The following is a 24,587-nucleotide window of genomic DNA, read 5'->3' as shown; positions in this document are numbered from 1 at the left end:
TTGAGGACGAAGTATTGAACCATAGTAGTGGAATCCATTTGAGAGTGGAGCAGACAGTCCCCGGTGGCAGAGTCAATGAATGGCTGCAGGGCATTCTGAAGAGGGAGGGTGAGCGATCAGTTTGTGGTCCATATTCTGATTAATAACATGAAAAACGCAAACACTAGCTCCTGCAAGGTGATTTTAGGGAATCATGCAGGAAATCAAAAGGCAAGGCTTCAACAGTTTTTCTCCAGATTATTCCCCGTGCCATGCAACAGTAAGCATAGGAATAAAAAGAGAGAGAGCTGATGAACATGTGACGAGAGAGATGATGCACAAAGGGGAGCTTTAGTTTCATGAGGCATTGGGCTGTTTCTGGGAATGGGAACTGAACCTGTTGGACTGTTACATCTAAAGTATAACTATACCAAAATCCTCATGGAGAGGTTTGGTTAGATTTAGAAACTTGAAGAATAGGAGTAGGAGTAGGCTATTTGGTCCTTCAAGCTTGCTTCACTGTTCATTAGGATCATGGCTGATCATCCAACTGAATAGCCTGCTCTCATTTTCTTTTATCCCTTTAGCCCCAAGTGCTATATCCAAGTCCTTCTTAAAATCATGCTATATTTTGGCCTTGATCACTTTGTGGTATTGAATTCCATAGGCTCACCAATTTTTGGGTGAAGATTCATCTCAGTCCTCAATGGTTTACTTTGTATCCTCAGACTGTCCCCTTGGTACTGGGCTCCCTTGCCATAGGCAGCATCCTTCCTGCAACTACCCTGTCTAGTCCTGTTGGAATTTTATGGGTTTCTTGAGAACGACCACCATTCTTCTGAACTCCAGCAAATATAACCCTAACTGATTCAACTGGTCCTCATGTCAGTCCTGCCATTCCCAGGAATTAAGCTGATAAATCTTCAATGAACGATAGCCATATTATAGGAAAAAGGTGATTGCATTTAAAGGGTTGTGGAGGAGATTTACCACGACGCTACCTGGGATAGAAGGTCCGGACTATGTGGAAAGAAGGCACTTTGTCCATGAGTCGAACGGTCAATAATCAGGGCAGATAGATTTAAGATAAGAGATAGAAGATTAAGAGTAGAGTTGAGAAATCTTTTACATTCAGAGGGTGGTGAGAGTCTGGAACTTAATGTCTGAAAATATTGTTTGAGTCACAACCTCTTGTCATATTTAAGCAGTATTTAGATATTCACATGCATTGCAAAAAAGAGGAAAATGATCTTGTGGAGCCAGATCTTGATTCATCAGCACAAGCATGATGGGACAGATGATTGCTTCTGTGATGTAAATGTTTGTGTCTAATTGCCTCTTCAAGAGGGCCCCCTCACTTTTTCTAAAGTGTGAAATGGCAGATCTGGATGCAGTATTCTAGCTGTGGCCATGCCATTGTTTCATGAAAGTATTTGCATAACCTCCTTGCTTTTGTACTCCACATTTCTGTTTATGAAATCCATCTTTTGATTTATCTACATGGACCCCAATATCGTACTGTCCTACTTTTAGAACTGCTCATTAAGTGTGCCTCTGCCTCTCTTCTGCCAAAAAGCTTGTTGCCTCCAACATCTTTGACTGTAACATTCAAATCTTTACCACAGTGTATATGTTCTCTCTAACCCATAGTAACCCTCGAGGACTCTGAAGTCTGTTCCAGAATCTGAAATCTTACATGCCTGGAAACAGTTGGTAGAGATTTCAAATCTAGTCCACATGATTTAATTCTGCATAACATAGACTTGCCCCACCAAGTCGCTGAATGAGCGTGTGATACTAACTAATGCAAGTTAATTTCAGTGCCGTCTTTTCTCATTCCATCTTGGAGCAATGTATCCAGTGTCTAATCCTAAACTATTTCTATCTCATGTTGTCATCAGAAATGTTACACATTGAACCACCCAAAACTTGTAACTCTTGTTACATTTTATAGAGAAGCTTAAGTTCACACCACCTCCACAGTCACCGCAGTGTATGGAATTGAATAAGGATATGACGATCCAGTGCTCTGCCACTGGCCGTGAGAAACCAGTCATCAAATGGAGCAAAGGCGGTGAGAATTTTTATTACTTCAAATCTGATCTCTTTATTAGTGCTGCAAAATGCATATCAAACGAATTCCAGTATAATCTTCATATTTCTGGTCTTTTCAATTCTTTATTAAATAGTGTGGCTAGGACATAGAGTGGCAATAAAAGATCATTATCCTCTATTATAAGAAATTGGAACAAGAGTAAGCCAATCTATATGAATGACTTGGATGAAGGTACCAAGTACATTACAGCCAAGTTTATGAACAATACAAACAGTGACCCTTCTTCAGAGCTATTTAGTCTTATGATGACCAAGTGATTAATGTAGAAACTAATCTGATTCACGAATGTTCTTTAGGGAGCGAAAGCTGGCATCCTTAGTTGAACAGATCTCTGACTCCAGATCCACAAAAGTGTGGCTGACTCTTAACTGCTTCTGAAGTAGCCTAGCAAACCACTTAGTTGTATCAAGTTGCTAAAAGGTCATCAGAAAAATGAAACCAGACAGACCACCTGGCATTGACCAAAAATGCCAACAACTCGGTCAACCCAGTCCATCCTGCCAAGTCCTCCTTGTTAATATCTGGGAGCTAGTGCCAAAATTAGGAGAGCTGTTTCATGACTAGCCTCACCATGTTGACACTTCATTTTTGGTTATGCCTGGTATTGCCACTGATCATGCTTTCCTGCATTATTCATTAAACCAGAGTTGATCTATGGTTTGATGGCAATGTTAGAGTGGGGAAACTGCCAGGTTTTGAAGTTATAGATTGTGTTTGAGTACATTTCTGTTGCTGATGGTCTACAGCACCTCAGGGTTTTCTAATTGTTAGCTACATCTGGTTAAAATCAGTCCCACTTAGCATATTGGAAATATTACACATGATGGAGGGTATCCTCTTTGTGAATGTGTTATTCTTCTTCTCCACAAGCATTATGTAGTGCTCACTTATACCAATACTGTCATGAACAGATGCATTTGCAACAAGTTGATTAGTTAGGTTGAGGTCAAGTTTATTTTTCCTTCTTGATTGTTTCCTTGCCACCTGTTGCAGAACTATTCTTCAAACTACCTTCTTTAAGACTTGACTAGTTCAGTCAGTAGTGGTGCTGCTGAGCCATCTTGGGTGTTAGACATTAAAATTGCCATTCAGAGTATATTCTGTGCCCTTGCTACCCCTGGTGTTTCCTCCAATTGATATTCAACTTGCAAGAGTACTGATTCATCAACGTTGGGGTGAAGGGAAGGTGTATTTATGGTAATGAATAGGTTCCTTTGTCCCATGACCCTCACTGTATATGACTGTGTCACCACATCTGCTGGGTATCTCCTGCTAGAGAGACAGGACATAACCATGATGGTGATGGCTTTGAATGGGTGTTGGTTTATAAATTTTGATTCTGTGATTATGACTGTCAGGTTTTGCTTCATCTCTGCTTCAGTTGGAGTCACTGAATGCTGCAAAAGCATTGGTCCTGATGATATTCTGGCAATAGTACTGGAGGCCTGTGCCCCAAAACTTGCCATGTTGTTAGCCAAGCTGTTCCTGTCCAGCGACAACATTGGCATCTATCCAGTAATATGGAAAATTGACAGATAAGTCCTGTACACACACAAATATGCAAATCCAACCTAGCCAATTGTCACCTTTTAACCCTAAAGTGTTGGAAGAGATCATCAACAGTGCTCTCTGACAGCACTTGAATAGTAATAACCCACTCAGTGATGCTGAATTTGTGTTTTACTGGAGTCACAAGCCCCTGACCTCATTGCAGCATTGGTTCAGACATTGATCAAAAGGGTTGACCTCCAGAGGTCTCCGAACTATCACCTTCACCCCCGCCTTCACCTAACTATCACACTCTCAGCTAACTTCCCCCAGCCCCACTCCCCTCCCATTTATCTCTCAGCCTCCACGGCCCAGAAGCCTCGTTCCTGATGAAGGTATCATGCCTGAAATGTCGATTCTCCTGCTCCTCGGATGTTGCCAGACCGGCTATGCTTTTCCAGCACCACACTCTTCAACTCCAGAAGTGATCTTAGAATTACTGCCCTTGATACCATGGCATCGAGGAGCTTGGGGAAATCTTCCTGCCGGTTGGAGTTATACCTAGGACAGAGGGAGATGACTGTGGTTGTTGGAGGTCAGTCATCTCGGCTCCAGGATATAACTGCAGATGTTTGTGGAGATATGTGTTTTCTTCTAATCAGCATGTTCAGCGATGTTACGGCATACCTCTGAATAGATAGGACTTGGACTTGGGCCAACACCACCACTGTTCCACAAAGGTCTCCTTGGGTTCCTCAGGGTCATGTTCCAGGACAAGGAAATCATGTTATACAAATTTATTAGTTATTTTGAGGAGGTAGCAAGTAGGATAGATCAAAGGGAAGCAGTGCATGTAATACGATTTGACTTTCTAAAATAATTTGTTAAGGTAATATGACTACTTAAGAATTACTGGTATTAAAGAGAACCAATTGTCTATCCATGCTAATATACTAACTAGTATAAGATGACAGAGTTGGGATAGATTCAATAGTAACCCAGTTGAAAACTCAAGGTTCTTAGAGAACTTGGTAGGTTGTTTACCCCTGTGGGAGAGTCTACGACCAGAAGGCATAATTGCAGGATAAAGGGTCATACGTTTAGGACAGATGAGGAGAATTTCTTCTCAGATGGCAGTTAATCTGTCGAATTCTTTACCACAAAGGGCTGTTGAGGCTGGGCTACAAAGTATGTTCCAAGACTGAGACAGGTATTTAATCAGCGAGGGAATGGAGGGTTATGGGGACAAGACAGGAAAGCGGAATTGAAAGTTAAATCCGATCAGCTGTGATCTCATTTCCTGTCTTGATGGTCTGAATGGCTTCTGTTCCTACAGCTTATGGGGTCTTGTGGAAAGAGACGAGACAAGTCATAAGTATTATGGGTGTGGGAGGTGATTTAAAAGTCAATAAGCATGGTCTGGCACCAATCCAAATCACGGATTGGTTGTTTTCTTTCGATTCCTTCACATTCTTTGCTGATAGTATAAAGTTGTAGATACATTGACCCTGTCTTTCATTGTTTGAGAATTTATGTTTTAGTCCCTCAAAAGTGTTTTTCCCTTTTTCTTTTCAGTTGGGAATTTGCAGAGAGAACAATGTTCATTAGAAGAGTGAGGGAGAATAGATCATAAGATGTAAGAGCAGGAGTAGGCCATTTGATACATTGGGCATGCTCTGTCATTCAATAAGTTGACTTGATAATTGTCAACTTTACTGCCATATCTCCAAAACCCTTGATTCCCTTACTGTTTAAAAATCATATACTTAAACCAACCGCAACAGGCAAAAAATTCCATAGATTGCCAACCCTTTATGGGAACAAATTTCTCCTCATTATACCTTCTGGATCTATACTATTCGAGTAGGGGAATCAACCTCTCCACATGTACCTGTAAATCATCCCGTCAAGAATCTTGTTTCGATAAGTTCTCCCCTTATTCATCTAAACTCCAGTGGGTACAAGCCCATCTATGCAACCTCTCCACATATGTAAATCCATCCACACACACAATGAAACCAGTGGTCCTTTTCTCAACTACCTCCAGTGCTAAGATACCTTTCAATAGATAAGGAGATATTTCAGTGGTGGTTAGACTGGTGTCTTGTATCATTATGGCAAGACCTTCTTATTTTAGTACTCCAAACCCTTTGGAATAAAGGCAGCCAGTTCATTTGCCTTCTGTATTGCCTGTTGAACTTGGATGCTAGCATTTCCTGAGGATTCCCAAATCCCTCCATTGTAGCTCTCTGCAGTCTTTACCAATTTAAGTAACGTTCAGCTCTTGTATTCTTCCTGCCAAAGTGCAGAGTAGGTAGCTACTAGGAGTTCTTTTTACTTCTCCACACAGAAGGCAGAAAAAGAGAAACCAATGCTTTCTCTTCACAAGCTGGCTGTTTCTGCTACATTGTCCACTCCCAAGGCTGTAGCCACCTGCCCAGGAACCAGTCAGGTTGTTGTTGTTACAATGCTGAGTCCTCCCGGGTCCCAATTGAGAACCCAGTTTGAATATTATGTCTGGGTGAAATTGCCCTGGACTCATAGGTCATAGAATCAAACAATACAGAAGAGCACTATTACCTACACTAGCTCCACTTTCCCACACTAGACCCATGGCCTTGCATGTTGTGACACTTCAAGTGCTCATCGAAGTACTTTTTAAAGGCTGTGATGTTTCCTGCCTCAACTATCTTCCCAGGCAGTGCATTCTAGGTCCTCACCATCCTCTGGGTGAAGAGTTTTTCTCAAATGCCTTCTAAACTTCCTACCTTTCACTTTAAAATGATTCTGCCTTGTTATTAACCTTTTGACTAGGGGTAACAGCTGTATTGTATTTACCATCCAAGGCTCTCCTAATCTTATAAACTTCCATCAGGTCCTCTCTCTACCTTCTCTGCTCCAAAGGAAGCAACCCAGGCTTATGCAGTCTCTCTCCATAGCTGAAAAAGCTCCATCGCAGGCAACAATGTGGTGAATCTTCTCTTCACTGCTACCCCGCACCCCCAACAACTCTCGGTTTTTATAATCTACACCTCAACCGACAAAGCTAAATCTAAATTAGAGTGGTGCTGGAAAAGCACAGCAGGTCAGCATCCGAGGAGCAGGAAAATCGACGTTTCAGGCAAAAGCCCTTCATCAGATTTCCAGCATCTGCAGTCCTCACTTTTGCCTAGTTGACAAAGCTAAGTGCCTTGTATGCCACCTTAAGTATGCTGTTAACTTGTCTTGCCACCTTCAACAGGTTAACACCCCAAGATCTCTCTGTTCCTCTGAGCTTCCTTTGCCATTCATTGAGTATTTCCTTGTCTTGTTCCTTCTTCTAAAGTGCACCACAACTCACTTATCAGTTAATTTCCATCTGTCATTGAACTGCCCATCTAACCAATCTGTTTCTATCGTGCTGGAACTTAATATCTTCCTCCTCACTGTCAACCATGCAGCCAATCTTCATGTTATCACTTATTATCCTTCTCACATTTTCATCTTTGACTCCTGTCACCTAAGCCAATTTTGGATCCATCTTGTTAATTTCCTTGGATCCTGTGAAGTTTTACTTTGTTTAGTTTCCCATGTGTGACCTTGTTAAAGGCCTTGCAAAATCTGAAATAATTACATCAACTGCCCTGCCCTCATCCAAACACTTGGTTTTCACCTCTCAAAAGTCCTCCAGATTTGATAGGCTTGACCTCCCTCTGACAAAACGGTGCTCAATAAGCTGATCAAATCTTGTATCTCTAAACAGAGATTAATTTTTTCCATCACTATTTTCTTCAATGGCTTCCCTACCACTGAGGCTAGAATGCTAACTGATGCTATTCTGCCTGAAATGATGCCTTGCTGCTTGAATAAAATGTTGTAAATACAACTCTCAATGGCTTCCAATAACTTGCTTTTAAAACGGTAAGCATCTTCTTACATATGTTTTAATAGGAGCAAAATACTTTGGATGTTAGAAATCTGAAATAAGAGAAAATGCTGGAGAAGCTCAGCAAGTTTGGCAGGAGAAACTTAGTTCACATTTCAAGTCTGCTATCATTCTTCTAAAGAAGTAGGAGAAAATCCTAGCAGGGATTCCAGTTGAAAGGCAGTAGGAATGGAAGAGATAAATATTATTTAACTTGGGAAAGACTGTAGATAAGAGAAAGTGAGGACTGCAGATGCTGGAGATCAGAGCTGAAAATGTGTTGCTGGAAAAGCGCAGCAGGTCAGGCAGCATCCAAGGAGCAGGCGAATCGATGTTTCAGGCATGAGCCCTTCAGGAATGAGGAGAGTGTGCCAAGCAGGCTAAGATAAAAGGTAGGAGGAAGGAATTGGAGGAGGGACGTTGGAAATGCGATAGGTAGAAGAAAGTTAAGGTGAGGGTGATAGGCCAGAGTGGGGGTGGGGGCGGGCAGGTCAGGAAGAAGATTGCAGGTTACAAAGGTGGTGCTGAGTTCGAGGGTTGGGACTGAGACAAGGTGGGGGAGGGGAAATGAGGAAACTGGAGAAATCTGAGTTCATCCCTTGTGGTTGGAGGGTTCCTAGGCGGAAGATGAGGCGCTCTTCTTCCAGCCGTCATGTTGCTATGGTCTGGCGATGGAGGAGTCCAAGGACCTGCATGTCCTTGATGGAGTGGGAGGGTGAGTTGAAGTGTTGAGCCACAGGGTGGTTGGGTTGGTTGGTCTGGGAGTCCCAGAGGTGCAGTAAATGATGTGTGTGGAGGTACAGGTGATTTTGTGGTGGATATGGAAGGATCCCATGGGGCCTTGGAGGGAAGTAAGGGGGGAGGTGTGGGCACAAGTTTTGCATTTCTTGCAGTTGCAGGGTAAGATGATGGCAGTGGAGGTTGGGTTGGTGGGGGGTGTGGACCTGACAAGGGAATCACAGAGGGAGTGGTCTTTTCGGAACGTTGACAGGGGAGGGGAAGGAAATATATCTCTGGTGGTGGGGTCCGTTTGGAGGTGACGGAAATGACGACGGATGATATGATGTATATGGAGGTTATGGGGTGGTAGGTGAGGACCAGTGGGGTTCTGTCCTGGTGGCGATTGGAGGGGCGGGGCTCAAGGGCAGAGGAGCGGGAAGTGGAGGAGATGCGGTGGGGAGCATCGTCGATCACATCTGGGGGGAAATTGTGGTCTTTGAAGAAGGAGGCCATCTGGGTTGTTCAGTATTGGAACTGGTCCTCCTGGGAGCAGATGCGGTGGAGACGAAGGAATTGGGAATATGGGATAGCGTTTTTACAGAGGGCAGGGTGGGAGGAGGTGTAGTCTAAGTAGCTGTGGGAGTCGGTCTGTTTATAGTAAATGTCCGTGTTGATTCGGTCGCCCAAGATGGAAATGGAGAGGTCTAGGAAGAGGAGGGAGGAGTCTGAGATGGTCCAGGTAAATTTGAGGTCAGGGTGGAAGGTGTTGGTAAAGTGGATGAACTGTTCAACCTCCTCATGGTATCATGGTGACTGTATCGGCGCTGCTTCGTGCTCCCACGAGGAGGTTGAACAGTTCATCTCTCCTCATTCCTGAAGAAGGACTCATGCGCCCGAAACATCGATTCTCCTGCCCTTTGGATGCTGCCTGACCTGCTGCGCTTTTCCAGCAACACATTTTCAGCAAAGACTGTAGATAGCTGCAACACAGACTTGGGAGTCTGTTTTCCTTACCGTTTCTCTGGTTTAAAGCAGTAGGTTTTCCCATTTCCAGTTCATAGTCCATGTACAAAAAAAATGTCTTCACAGTGCAAAGAGACACTAATGAGATTTGGACAAACTGAATGACTGGGCAAGAACATGGCAGACCAAATGTATAATGGTTGACAAGTACATGTCAACTTCAGTAGGAGGTGCAGGAGTATGGTGTATTACTAAAATGGTGAGAGATTTGGAAGTGTTAATAGTCAAAAGGACCTCTGTCCTTGTTCATTAGTCATTGGAAGTTAGCATACAGATGCAACAAGCAAGCAAGAGGTTTGTGGAGGACAATTCAGAAATATCCCCATCTTCCAGAATAGGGGAGACCAATATATTAGTGTAAAAGATAAGACTGAAGCATTCACAACACTCTTAAGTATCGGAGACTGAGGGGTGACGTAATAGAGGTTTACAAAATCATGAGGGGCATGGATAGGATAAAGAGACAAAGTCTTTTTCCTTGTGTGGGGGAGTCCAGAACTAGAGGGCATAGGTTTAGGGTGAGAGGGGAAAGTTATGAAAGAGACCTAAGGGGCAACTTTTTCACACAGAGGGTGGTACGGGTATGGAATGACCTAACAGAGGAAGTGGTGGAGGCTAGTACAATTGCAACATTTAAGAGGCATTTGGATGGGTATATGAATAGGAAGGGTTTGGAGGGATATGGGCCGGGTGCTGGCAGGTGGGACTAGATTAGGTTGGGATATTTGGTCGGCATGGAGAAGTTGGACTGAAGGGTCTGTTTCCATATTGTACATCTCTATGACTCTAAGCCAGAAGCGCTGAGTAGATGATTCGTCTCAGCTTCCTTCAAAGATCCTCAACGTCAGAGATGCCACATTCAACATATTGAATTACTCCATTAAGGTCAAAAAATGATTGGATACACTGAATACTACAAAGGCTAATGGCTCTGACAACATTCTGGCAATAGTACTGAAGACTTGAGCACCGAACCAAACTGATCCTGTACATAAAGAGCAGGACAAATCCAACCTGGCCAATTACACTGGATGAAAAGTGTTATCAACAATGCTTTCAATAGTACTTGCTTAACAATAATTTGCTACACCACTTTGGGTTCTGCAAGGGCTATTCTGCTCATCCTGACCTCATTATATCTTGGTCAAAATCTCCAGAATGGAGGTGAGAGTGATTGCCCTTGACATCAAAACCATATGATAGTATATGGCATAGAGGAGGCCTAACAAAACAGGAGTCGATGGAAATCAGGGGACACTGGCCCACTGGTTGGGCTTCTACCTAGCACGGAGGAATATGGTCGTGGTTATTGGAGGTCAGCTATCTCATCTCTCATCTCAGTAGGTGTTTCTCAGAGTAGTGGCCTTGGCCCAACTATCTTCAGCTATTTCATAAATGACCTCCCTCTATCATAAGGTTTGAAGTGGGATCTTCAGTAATAGTTGGCACTAAACATTGAACATTTGTGACTCCTCAATAAAGTGGTCCATATCCTAAATACTTAACAATTTCAACATGTGATTACTCTTCTCCATGTCAATTACCCAACACCCACAAGTCTAAGTCCTGTATTAGGAGAAAGTGAGGACTGCAAATGCTGGAGATCAGAGGCGAGAGTGGGGTGCTGGAAAAGCACAGCAGGTCAGGCAGAATACGAGGAGCAGAGAAATCGACATTTCAGGCATAATCCTTTCATCAGGAATGAGGCTTGTGGGCTGGGGGTGCTGAGAGATAAATGGGAGGGGGTGGGGCTGGGGAAGGTAGCTGAGAATGTAAGAGGTAGATGAAGGTGGGGGCGAAGGTGATCGATCAGAGAGGAGGGTGGAGCGGTTAGATGGGAAAGCCAATGGACAGATCAAGATGGCAGTCCTGAGAGATAAATGGGAGGGGGTGGGGCTGAGTTGGTGGCTTGGGACTAGAATAAGGTAGGTGGAGGGAAAATTAGGAAACTGATGAAATCCACATTAATCCTGTGTGGTTGCAGGGTCCCAAGACGGAAGCTGAGGCCTTCTTCATCCAGGGTCGGATGGTTAGGGTTTGGCAATGGAGAAGGCCCAGGACCTGCACGTCTTTTGTGGAGTGGGAGGGGGAGTTGAAGTGTTCAGCCATGGGGTGGTGGGGTTGATTGGTGTAGGGGTCCCAGAGATGTTCTCTGAAATGATTTGCAAGTTGGCATCCTGTCTCCTTGATGTAGAAGAGACCAGATCGGGTGCAGTGGATACAGTAGATGACATTAGTGGAGGTACAGGTTAAATTTCTGTTGGATGTGGAAGGATCCTTGGACGGAGGTGAGGGGGGAGGTATGGGCGCAGACTTTGCATTTCCTGTGGTGGCAGGGGAAGGTCCTGGGAGGCGTGGATCTGACAAGGGAGTCGCGGAGGGAATGGTCTCTCCAAAACGCTGATAGTTGTGGGGAGGGAAATATGTCCCTAGCGGTGGGGTCAGTTTATAGGTGGTGAAAGTGACGGAGGATGATGCTATGAATCCGGAGGTTGATGGGATGGAAGGTGAGGATCGGGAGTGTTGTGTCCTTGTTGTCCCTGATATGGTCTCCTCTACATCGGGGAGACAGTCTGCCAACTCACAGGTCATTTCATTGAACATCTCTGGAACACCCGCACAACAAAGCCCACCGCCCTGCGGCTGAACACTTCAACTCGCCCTCCCACTCTCCCTAGGACACGCAGGTCCTTGACCGTCTCCATTGCCAAATCCTAACCACTCGAAGCCTGGTGGAAGAATGCCTCATCTCCCGCATTGGGACCCTGCAACCACATGGGATTAATGTAGATTTCACCAGTTTCCTCCTTTCCCCTCCCACTACCTTATCCCAGTCCCAAGCCTCCAACTCAGCACCGCCCTCTTGACCTGTCCATTGTCTTTCCCATCTATCCGCTCCACCCTCCTCTCTGGCATATCATCTTCTCCCCCAGCTTCATATACCTAATGCATTCTCAGCTACCTTCACCCTCCCCCAGCTCCACACCATCCCATTTAACTCTCAGCCCCACCCCTCCTTTTTTGATTTCACCTTCTTGAATTTTAATAAGAATATGTATCTTGACCCTCCCAAAAGATTCACATTGCACATGAGAGGTTTTGTGCTTGCATACTTTGAGAAACAGCCTTGCCAATAAAGAACAAAGAACAAAGAAAAGTTACAGCCCAGGAACAGACTCTTCAGCCCTCCAAGCCTGTGCCAATCCAAATCCACTGTCTAATCTTATTGCTGAATTCCTAAGTATCTGTATCCCTCTGCTCCCCAATTACTCATGCATCTGTCCAGACACACCTTAACTGAATCTACCATGCCTGCCTCTACCACCTGTGTTTAAGGATATTCCAAAGATATCTGTCAGAGCCCCAGCTATTTCCTCTTTCGCCTCCTTCAGCAACCTGGGATAGATCTCATCTCGTCCTGCTGAGTTGTCCACCTTAATATTCTTTAACCTATCGAACATATCTTCCCTCCGTACATAATCGTGATCCAGAGTAAACAAACTTTTATCTCTAATCTCAACATTCATCAAGTCCCTCTCCTCAGTGAACACTGATGCAAAGTAATCATTGAGAATCTCACCCATTTTCTCAGGTTCGACACACAACCTTCTTTCCTTTTCCTTTAGTGGACCAACCCTTTCTCTGATTACCCTCTTGCTTCTTATATAAGAACAAAAGGCCTTGGGATTCTGCTTAATTCTGCTCGTTAAAGTTATCTTGTGACCCCTTTTAAGATTAGTCCTACTCTCCCGATATTCTTCCAAGGCCCGTTCTGTTCTTAGGTGCCTGGACCTTATGTATGCTTCCCTTTTCCTCTTGGCTAGCCGCACAATTTCTCCTGTCATCCAGGAATCTTGCCTTTCCTATCCCTTGTTTTCAAAGTTACATGCCTATCCTGCACCATCTTTAACCTATCTTTGAAAGCCTCCTACATATCAAATGTGGACTTCCCTTCAAAAGCTGTGTCCAATCCACATTTCCCAGCTCCTGCCTAATTTTGATATAATTGGCCTTGGCCCAGTTTAGTACTCGTGCCTTAAGACCACTCTCATCTTTGTCTACGAGTATTCTAAAACTTAAAGAATTGTGGTCACTATTCCCAAAGAAATCCCCCACTGCAACTTCTACTACCTGGCCTGGCTCATTCCCCAATACCAGATCCAATACGGCCCCTTCGCTTGTTGGACTATTGACATACTGCTCTAGAAAACATTTCTGGACGTTCCTTACAAATTCTGCCCCATCCAGGCCTCTGATACTAAGTGTATCCCGTCAATGTTGGGAAAATTAAAATCTCCCATCACCACCACCTTGTTGCCTCTACATCTTTCCATAATCTGTTTATCTATTTGTTCTTCTACCTCATGATCACTGTTGGGAGGCTTGTATCCATCCCCAACAATGTAACTGCACCTTTCTTATTTCTCAGCTCTACCCGTAATGCCTCACTGCTCAAGCCCTCCATAGTGTCCTCCTTTAGTACAGCCATGATATCATCCCTGACCAGTGATTGCAATAACATCATTCTCCCAGGCACCAATCCAAGCCCTAAGTTTATCTGCCTTACCCACTATACTCCTTGCATTAAAGTATATGCACTTCAGACCACTAGTTCTTTTGCGTTCATCTGCTCTCTCTTTTCCTTGGTAATGCTAACTTCATGATCCTTACAGTCTTTAATTTCCACCTCACTGTCTACTAACCTTCTCTTCTGGTTCCCAGCCTGCTGCTACATTGGTTTAAACCCTCCCCAACAGTAGTAGCAAAAACTTCCCCAAGGATATTAGTTCCAGTCTGGTTCAGGTGTAGAGCATATAAGTTTGTTATAGTGCCACCATCTCTAAAACCAGTCCCAATGTCCAACAAATCTGAACCTCTCCCTTCTACATCATCCCTCAAGCCACGTGTTCATCCTGCCTATTCTTTCATTTCTACCCTGGCTAGCACGTGGCACTGGTAGCAATCCCAAGATCACTATCTTTGAGTCCTCCTTTTTAACTTCTCTCCTAGCTCCCTGAATTCTCCCTTAAGGACCTCATCTCATTTTTTAACTTGCATCATCGGTGCCTATATGCACCACGACAACTGGCTGTTCGCCCTCCCCTTTTACAATGCTTTGCAGCCGATTGGTAACCTCCTTTACCAAAGCACCTGGGAGACAATATACTGTCCGGGAGTATCGTTTTCGGCCACAGAAATGTGGTGACACCCAAATAAGCACAATAGGTATGAGTGATTACAGGCCAGGGTAATGTGCATGCAAGCATTTTTGGGGTGTCTGCAGGCATTTTCATCCGGTAAGGCTTTTGAAGTGGTCCTATACTACACTCTGGGACAACAATCTCAAAGTTTTTGGGATCAGCGGGAAAGTCCCAAGTGAATCCGAATATAGGTCAGCAGAAAGATAAAATGCTAATAGTTGGTAGAAGAGTTTGTCCTGCAGGGCAAATGAAGCCACAGTAAATTGTGGCATTCTGAGAAACATTGAGGGACAACAGTACCTAGGAGTACATGTTTCCACATCTCTGACAGTTCTGTGACCAGTGATAAGGTGTTTAGGAAGTCTACAGGATACTTTCTGTTGATCAACTTTGGAATGTGAAATTAGGAGTGGTTAGTAGAATTGTATGTTAAAGCTAGTGAGACCTGCAGTTTTGGTCACCTTATTACAGGAAAAATGTGATTGTTCCAGAGGGTATACATGTGGGTACGACACAATACTGGTTTTCCTTTTGACAGAACTGCATTTTCTTTGCTATTCCTCTATCTATTCGAAGAGTAATTAAATTCTTTGTTAAATTGCTGCCTTAACAGCAGGAAGAAAAAGACAACTGTAATACTCATCATGCAATCACCTAGGCCTTTGGTGCTGTTCCTTGAAATTTTTTTGTTGCTTTAGTTTCCAGTGGGTTATCTTTTTGTGCGATAAACTGTATCATCAGAAAAACTAAATATAAAAAGAAAAGTTTAATTTCAGCAGCTGCTTTCTGTGTTTAATTTGGCTGCATAACGACTTATGTCATAGCTCAAACTGGTATATCTGTCCACACAGATGGAAGTCCGATATCCCCTCACGTTCGGCAAGAAGCTGGATTATTGCATTTTACCAAAGTGACCAAAAGTGATGCTGGACACTACGTCTGTATTGCATCAAATAGTCAAGGGGAAATCAAGGCACCGGTGCGTCTTATTGTTGCAGGTAAGACAGTTTCTGCCAGTAAACTACCTGTTAATTTTGATCAACCAATTTAACTACAAGTCATACTAGCTGTGGTGATCTTTAAACCCCAGTGCAATTCCTTTATCATAATCTTCATCTCTAATGCAGTCCTTGAAGAATGGAGCTATTTTACCTCAAAAAATTTGTCAAATTTAAATGCATTGACATCTGCAAAATCTTTGCTCAAAATATGGGAATAACTATTAAAAGTTGCATTATGTTTCAGAAGTAAAACTCAGGAAATAACGAAAGACAAAAGTGGCACATTGTCTAACTTTTACTGTGGTCCATTCTGCAATCTGCTGCCTCTCATGGTCTGAAATAAAAATTGTGTTTAGACAATCTTGACTTCAATCTTTATTGGTCCTCCATGTGGACATGTGGTATGTGACTAAAATCTGCAAATACTAGGATAGAATGGAATGAAATCTTACTCTAGTTTCTGTTGCAATCTTCTCTTGATGTAAATGTACCAATCATTCACAAGCATTTGGTAAAATAATGATGTGGGTTGCTTACTAGAAGATATGACTCTTCAGGCAGCATTTACTTGAAGCTGAGAATACATGTCTGACTTTGGCTTCTGCTGCTTGTGGAGTGACCACAGTAATAAGACAAATATAATGTCCTAAGTGTTTAGTGATTGGTAGCAGTTGACATACACCCTTACATCTACCTCCTATCCAAGCAATTCTAACAGACTTGGGAATACTTGCAGCTGGCAGAAAGCACAAAGAAGAAAATAAATAGTTCATTTCATCTGAAATGTTTCCTTTTGATATTTTTTTAGATTACTTACAGTGTGGAAACAGGCCCTTCGGCCCAACAAGTCCACACCGACCCGCCGAAGCGCAACCCACCCATACCCCTACACATACCCCTTACCTTACACTACGGGCAATTTAGCATGGCCAATTCACCTGACCGGGACATCTTTGGACTGTGGGAGGAAACCGGAGCACCCGGAGGAAACCCACGCAGACACGGGGAGAATGTGCAAACTCCACACAGTCAGTCGCCTGAGGCGGGAATTGAACCCAGGTCCCTGGCGCTGTGAGGCAGCAGTGCTAACCACTGTGCCACCGTGCCGCCCTATATTTAAGTTTAGAATTTTTTTCTCAGGAAACATTGTTTTTATGCATTTTTTAAAATCTGTATCTTCCCCCCTAGTTTTGCCAACATTCAAGATGGAGCCCGAGAATACTACTGTATACCAGGGATATATTGCAGTGCTAAATTGTCAAGCTATTGGGGAACCACAGCCTAATATTCATTGGACAGTAAAGGAGAAGATCCTGGAATCCAGCAAGGGCACGCAGAGGTATGAGGTGACTTTCCTGTTAAACTACTGTTAGGCAATATTAACATGAAACAAAAACAGAGATTGTAAGAGAAATTCAGCATGCTCCACAGAAACTGTAGAGAATAAGTAGAGCTAATGTTTCAAGTCCAGTGACCCTTCAGAACGGCTCTGAAGAGGGCTCACAGGACTCGAAATGTTAACTGTGCTTTCTCTCTATAGATGCTGCCAGACCTGCTGAGTTTCTCTAAATTCCTGTTTTCGTTTCAGATCTTCAGCATCCATAGTTCATTGTTATATTATAACATGGAGTTCAGTTACTCCCTACAGTCTTGGAACAGTCTTTAAGTCTGTTTGAAAGTGAGGAAAGAACCGAAGAATTGACTTTAAATTTGGCTGGGAAATATTTGAATCCATGTTTCACCATTCCCAACAGCATTCTTGAAATATGAAAATAACTGTTGAATTGTGGTTGCTGGCTTTACCTTTTGTGGTATTATGTATTACAAGTACCATAAAACAGTGTTGCACTTTTTACTTATTTTTCCTCCTCCTGAGGATGGAGTAAAGTTCTATAGGTTTGTGTTTTTACCTCTAGGTGGTTATTTCTTCTTGTGAAGAACATTCTGACCATTAAAATATTATGGGCATATTACAACTGATCTTCAATCAAACTTGTATATACTTTTTTTGTCCAGCATCTTATTTACTAAGTTGAACTTACATTCAGTTTAATTTAAAACCTCCATTCAGACAGGAACTAAACCCATGCCTTTTAAAGTCTGCAGAAATCTTTCACCTATTATGATGTATTTTAGTGATTGTAAACTGCATAAACCATGTGTGGAGTTTGATGTGTATGCCTGTGGGTGCTGTGGCCTGGTGTCTGAATATTTACATATTAAAGAATTGTTTCATGGAACCGTTGGACATATGAGAAGACATAGGCTACTGGGCCCATTGAGTCTGTTCTGCCATTATGAGATCATGGCTGATCTGATTGTCCTCAACTCCACTTTCCTGCCTTATTCGCATAAACCTTCATGTCTGCATGCTCTCTCGTGTGCTCTCTCCCGTCAAGTCCCCTAAGAATCTTGTATGTTTCCGAAAGGTCATCTCTGTTCCTTCTAAATTTCAATGAGTACAGGTCCAATCAATCTGACCTTTCCTTATAAGAAAGTCCTTATACCTGGGATCAACCTAGTGAACTGTCTCTGAATTGTCTGAAATGTCTAATATATATCTTCGCTAACAGGACCAAAACTGTTCACGGTATTTGAGATGTGGTCTGACAATGTCAGCAAAATGTCCCTATTTTGTACTCCATCCCGTTTGAAATAAAGGTCAGCATTCCATTTGTCTTTCCTATTAGCTACTGGACTTGGTTGCTAGATGTTTGTGATTCACGCACAAGGGTCCATAAATCCATGTGCTGCATTTTCTTATAGTCTGTCTCCATTAAATAATATTCAGGTTTTCTATTCCTACCAATGTATACATCCTCTCACTTTCCCATATTAACCCTTTAACCACTTTTACTTTCTCTTGTACTTTTTCTCTAGTGATGATTATTTTTATTCTTGCCCTACCTTTGTGCCCCTTAATTTGTTATTTTTGGAATGTTATTGTTGTCTTCAATCATAAAGACTAATACATTTATTCAACTTGTCATCTATTTCTTGGTTCCATGTTATTATTTCCCCCGTATCATAATCTAAGGGGCTTATTTTCATATTGACTTCTCTTTCTTTTTTTAACATATTTAAATAAACTCTTGCTTGTTGTCTTGATATTACTTGCTAGTTTACTGTCATAGTTTATTTTTTTTCTTGTAATCTTTTGTTGGCTTTAGAAGTTTTCCCAATCCTCTGGTTTACCACCAATCTTTGCCATTCTTTCACCACCAATATTTTTCTTCTTTCAAATTAATATAGTCTTTATCTTCCTTGATTAACCGTGATCAGTTCACTCCTTCCCAGAAATCACTTTCCTACTAATTATGTCTTTGCTATGAGTCATAACCTATTTTCTGATGGCCTTTGTCCATCAACTGTCATTTCTGCTAAAATCCTTTCCCTGTCCACTCCAGCCAACTCTGCCCTCACTTCTTTGTGTTAAATTTAAATATATAACGATAATTACAGTCGTTTCCAATCCAAGTTTCTCCCCCTCAAACGGAATGCTAAATTCTACCAAATTTGGTCAGTGTTTCCTTGGAAGTTTTTTTAAAAACTCAGATCACTTATTAAACTTGTCTCGTTACACACTACTAAATCAAAAATAGCCTGATTGGATCCACAACATATTGTTCCAGGAAATTGTTCCTAATATTCTCTAAAATTCTTCCTCATAACTAGCTCTGCCAATTTGATTTTCAAAATATACCTGAAGATTAATGTCACATTACTCCTTTTAGCTTAGCAGGCTTGATGTATTTTCCCTTCTGGTTTGTTTATGAATACATTGATTAGGCCACTTTTGGAATATTGTATGCAATTTGGTCTCCTTCCTGTTGGAAAGATGTTGTGATACTTGAAAGGGTTCAGAAAAGATTTACAAGGATGTTGCCAGGGTTGGAGGATTTGAGCTATAAGGAGAGGTTGAATAGACTGGGGCTGTTTTCCCTGGAGTGTTGGAGGCTGAGGGGTGACCTTAAAGAAGTTTATAAAATCATGAGGGGCATGGATAGGGTGCATAACCAAGGTTTAGGGTGTGAGGGGAAAGATATAAAAGAGACCAAAGGGGCAATGTTTTCACGCAGAGCATGGTGCATGTATCGAATGAGCTGCCAGAGGAAGTGGTGAAGGCTGGTACAATACAATGTTTAAAAGGCATCTGGATGGATATATGAATAACAAGAGTTTGGAGAGATATGGGCCGTGTGCTGGCAGATGGGACTAGATTGGTTTGGAATATCTAGTCGGCATGGACTAGTTGGACCGAAGGGTCTGTTTCCGTGCTGTACATCTCTATGACTCTATGACTGTGTGACTTTACCACAGGATACAGAAAGTGGCAAATGGGTCCTTGGTAATCTATGATGTCAGTGCAGAGGATAGTGGGAAATACACCTGCATTGCTGGCAACAATTGCAGCATCCAGCACAGAGATGCTTTCCTCTATGTTGTTGGTGAGTAATGGTTACTGTTTTCCTACTGTTATTCTCATCATTTTATACTTTTTTACATTGTTTTTGTGAGTTCCAATCCAATCTCAAATTATCTTTGTTTTTCTCATGTTCCTGCAGACAAGCCAGCCATTCTCGATGGAAGTGAAAACCAGCACACTCCATACAAAATGATCCAGACTATTGGACTATCTGTTGGAGCTGCAGTAGCTTACATTATTATTGTGTTAGGTCTCATGTTCTTTTGCAAAAAAAGACGAAAAGCAAAGAGGTTGCACAAGTGTCCAGAGGGAGAAGAACCTGAAATGGAGGTTCTGAATGGTAAGGTTCATGTGAAGATGAGTATATTTTAATTGGAGGGTCGGTTTATTTTGAAGATGCCATCTTGAAGCATGGTAGTGAAGTTCTAATACCAGGATTCCCATTCTTTTTTTCCTCCTTGTTCTTCCCAAGCAAGATTTGGCAAATGTCAGTGTCAGAGTAAAGAAGAAAGCTCAATTTAAATAATATAAAAGAAAACTGAATAGGAAATAAAAAGGGAAAAATTTGTGTATGGGAAATAAAATAATTTGTCATTGATTAAGCCTTAATTTGAGGATGATGATAGAATCCCTACAGTGTGGAAGCAGGCCACCGAAGGGCATCCCAACCAGACCCTATCCCTTCTCTTATACCTGTAACACAGCATTTAGCAAGACTAATCCACCCAGCCTGCACATCTGTGGACTTTGGGAGGAATCCGGAGCACCTGGTTAAACCTGTGCAGACATGGGGAGAATGTGTAGAGTTTGCACAGACAGTTGTTTGAGGCTAGAATCAAACCCATTATGAGGCAGCACTGCTAACAACTGAGTCACCGTGCTGCCGTCTGCTCATGGTCATGAGTTTCTGCCATAATTGAATAGACTGATATAGACCTATAGAACTTTGTGCACATGGGGGCAGTGTGTCCCACCAAGTAGTGGGATCTGGAGTGCAGGAAATAATTCCATTTCGTTTTTGCTGCTGCTCTACCTTATCATTAAGGCATTTGGATTCAAACCATGATGCATCTTGGTGGACAGAAGTTCACCATTTTGAACAATTGGTAGTAAGCTCTTCCTATTCATTAATAGCAAACTTGCCATGCTTCAAGGATAGCACTTTCCTTGTTCTCCCCTAGAATGCTGATCTTTTGAGAATTGAGTAGCAAGACTTGGCTGGAGAGAGGCTTTTCAGCCATATGGATGTGCTAACAATTTTGCAGGAGGATGCTAGCATGTGATAATTTTTCTGCTGAATCCAAAGATTGCAGCAGAGGCATTGCTGTTGGAATTTCTCTCGTGACCTCGTGTTGCTGCTAGACAGCTCAGGTCTCATTGCAGAACAGAAGTAACTGTTCTATACACTAATGTGCTTCTTTCAGTCTTCAGAGATCTCTGTTATTAAAGCACTGACTGCTATTGGTTGTAGAAGGCTGTGCCTAAGAAAATCCAGAGTTTCACAATTTACTGAGTCAAATGCCTTTGTCAGATTGATGGGTGAAATGAGGAGCTCCTGATGTTGCTCTTGATAATCTGTCTTTGTCAGCAGGCTAATCTAACAAATGTTAGAGGTTCTTCTTGAGAGTCTAAAATCTCAGCTTTGATTGTAGGCAATGAAATAGTCGATCAGCCATGATTATCATAGAATCCCTACAGTGTGGAAACAGGCCATTTGGTCTAACAAGTCCACAGCGACCCTCAGAGTATCTCATCCAGACCCATTCCCCTACCATATTACTCTACATTTCCTATAATGCACCTAATCTACACATCCCTGAACACTATGGGCAATTTAGCATGGCGAATTCACCTAACCTTTGGACTTTGGGAGGAAACCCACGCAGACACTGGGAGAATGTGCACATTTTCAATGGTGAGGTAGGCTCATCTGGCTGAATGGTCTAATGCTGTTCTTACGTTCCGAATAATCTGCTCACTTCGGCCAAATTTGAGTTCCATCACTACAGCTCAGATGCTAACCAGAAGGTGCAGGATCAGTTCATTCCAAAGAGGAAGAAAGATCCTAAGGGGAGGCAGGGCCAGCCTTGGCTGACGAGGGAAGTTAAGGACTGTATAAAGATAAAAGAGAAGTATAACATAGCAAAGATGAGTGGGAATCCGGAGGACTGGGAAACTTTTAAAGAGCAACAGAGGATAACTAAAAAGGCAATGCGTGGAGAAAAAATGAGGAATGAAGGCAAACTGGCCAAAAATGTAGAGGAGGTAATAAAAGCTTTTTTAGGTATGTGGAAAGAAAAAAAAAGTTAAGACTAAAGTTGGGCCCTTGAAGACAAATGGGTAAATTTATTAGGGGGAACAAGGAAATGGCAGAAGAGTTGAATAGGTACTTTGGATCTGACTTCACTGGGGAAGACGCAAGCAATCTCCCAGATGTAATAGTGGCTGAATGACCTGGGGTAATGGATGAACTGAAGGGAATTTATATTAGACAGGAAATGATTTTGAATAGATTATTAGGTCTGAAGGCTGATAGGTCCTTGGGACCTGATGGCCTGCATCCCAGGGTACTTAAGGAGGTGGCTGTAGAAATCGTGAATGCATTGGTAATCATTTTCCAATGTTCTACAGGTTAAGGATTGGTTTCTACAGATTGGAGGGTGGCTGATGTCCCACTTTTCAAGAAGGGAGGGAGAGAGAAAACAGGGAATTATAGACTGGTTAGCCTGACGTCAGTGGTGGGAAAGATGCTGGAGTCCATTATAAAAGATGAAATTACAACTCATTTAGATAGCAGTAACAGGATAGGTCAGAGTCAGCATGGATTTACGAAGGGGAAATCGTGCTTCACTAATCTTCTGGAATTTTTTGAGGATGTAACTATGAAGATAAACAAGGGAGTGCTGGTGGATGTAGTGGAAAGCCTTTGATAACATCCCACGTAAGAGAATAGTGAGCAAAATTAGGGCACATGGCATTGGGGGCAAAATACTGACTTGGATTGAAAATTGGCTGACTGACAGGAAGCAAAGAGTAGTGATCAACGAGTCCCTTTCGGAATGGCAGGCGGTGACGAGTGGGGTACCACAAGGTTTGGTGCTGGGACTGCAGCTGTTTACAATGTACATTAATGATACAGATGAAGGCATGAAAAGTAATATTAGCAAATTTGCTGATGACACAAAACTGGGTAGCTGAAATGTCAGGAGGATGTTATGAGAATACAGGGTGACTTGGACAGGCTAGATGAGTGGATGGATGCTTGACACATGCAGTTTAATGTGGATAAAGCATTATTCAGCAGGCAGTGAGGAAAGCTAATAGCATGCTGGCCTTCATAACAAGAGGAATTGAGTATAGGACCAAGAGGTCCTTCTGCGGCTGTACAGGGCCCTGGTGAGACTGCACTTGGAGTACTGTGTGCAGTTTTGGTCTCCAAATTTGAGGAAGGACATTCTGGCTATTGAGGGAGTGCAGCGTAGGTTCACAAGGTCAATTCCCGGAATGGCGGGACTATTGTTGATAGATTGGGCAACTGGGCTTGTATACACTTGAGTTTAGAAGGTTGAGACATAGAAGATTATTAAAGGATTGGACACTCTGGAGGCAGGAAGCATGTTTCCGCTAATGGGTGAGTCCAGAACCAGGGGACACAGTTTAAAAATAAGGAGTAGGCCATTTAGAACAGAGTTGAGAAGAAACTTCTTCACCCAGAGTGTGATGGATATATGGAATGCTCTGCCCCAGAAGACACTAGAGGCCAAGTCTCTGGATACTTTCAAGAAAGAGATGGATAAAGCTTTTCGAGGTAGTTGAATCAAGGGTTATGGGGATAAGGCAGGAACAGGATATTGATTGTGGATGATCAGCCATGATCAAAATGAATGGTGGTGCTGGCTCGAAGGGCTGAATGGTCTACTCCTGCACCTATTATCTATTGCCTGTTTACAGTCATTGTTCAAATATGGACAAAAGAGCTTAATACCAGAGATGAGATAAGCGTGACAACCCTTGATATCAGAATAGGAACAGGAGTTCCAGCAGGAAGCCATCCAGCTTCCCAAGCCTGTTTAACCATTCAATGAGATCATGACTAATCTGTGGCCTAAGTCCATATACCTGCCTTGAGGCCATTTCTCTTAATACTTTTGCTTAACAAGAATGTATCTCTCACATTTTAAAATCAACAAAAAGTCTAGCATCAACTGTCATTTGTGAAAGAGTTTCAAACCTCCTCCAGCCATTATGTAGAAATGCTTCCTGTGTCTTTCCTGAATGGTCTAGCCCTAATTTTTAAACTATGCCCCCAGATCTAGAATTCCCAAGCACAGGAAATAGTTTATCTACCCTGTCTTTTCCTGCTAATATTTTGAAGACTCCAGTCAGACCACACTATAACTTTTCAAGTTCTAGAAAAAACAGATCTAAGTCGTATAATCTCTTATCTTAACTTAATCCCTGACGTCTAAGTATTGCTCTTGTAAACCTACAATGTACTCTGTCTAAGGCCAGTATGTCTTTTCTAAGGTGAGGTGCCCAGATCCGCTATCAGCATTCCAAGTGGAGTTTAACCAAGGTTTTGTATAGCTGTAGAATAACTTCTGTATCCTTATAGCTGAAAATGTGTTGCTGGAAAAGCGCAGCAGGTCAGGCAGCTGAATCTGAAGAAGGGCTCATGCCTGAAACGTTGATTCTCTTGCTCTTTGGATGCTGCCTGACCTGCTGCGCT

At 42.6% G+C, this 24,587-nt stretch overlaps 1 protein-coding gene across 3 annotated transcripts in view; it reads left to right on the top strand.

The window, feature by feature from the left end:
• Positions 1-24,587, top strand: part of LOC132830470 (inactive tyrosine-protein kinase 7-like) — a 261,952-nt gene that overhangs the window by 185,863 nt on the left and 51,502 nt on the right. For all 3 annotated transcript variants that reach the window (XM_060848217.1, XM_060848226.1, XM_060848235.1), the window contains 5 exons: positions 1,934-2,053; positions 15,283-15,429; positions 16,621-16,771; positions 19,753-19,880; positions 19,998-20,198. In XM_060848217.1, coding sequence (XP_060704200.1) covers positions 1,934-2,053; positions 15,283-15,429; positions 16,621-16,771; positions 19,753-19,880; positions 19,998-20,198 — 747 coding nt within the window. The remainder of the gene's footprint in view (positions 1-1,933; positions 2,054-15,282; positions 15,430-16,620; positions 16,772-19,752; positions 19,881-19,997; positions 20,199-24,587) is intronic.

Source organism: Hemiscyllium ocellatum, chromosome 3 (assembly GCF_020745735.1).
Source record: "Hemiscyllium ocellatum isolate sHemOce1 chromosome 3, sHemOce1.pat.X.cur, whole genome shotgun sequence".
Taxonomy (NCBI): domain Eukaryota; kingdom Metazoa; phylum Chordata; class Chondrichthyes; order Orectolobiformes; family Hemiscylliidae; genus Hemiscyllium; species Hemiscyllium ocellatum.
This window is presented reverse-complemented; position numbering and strand designations above follow the sequence as displayed.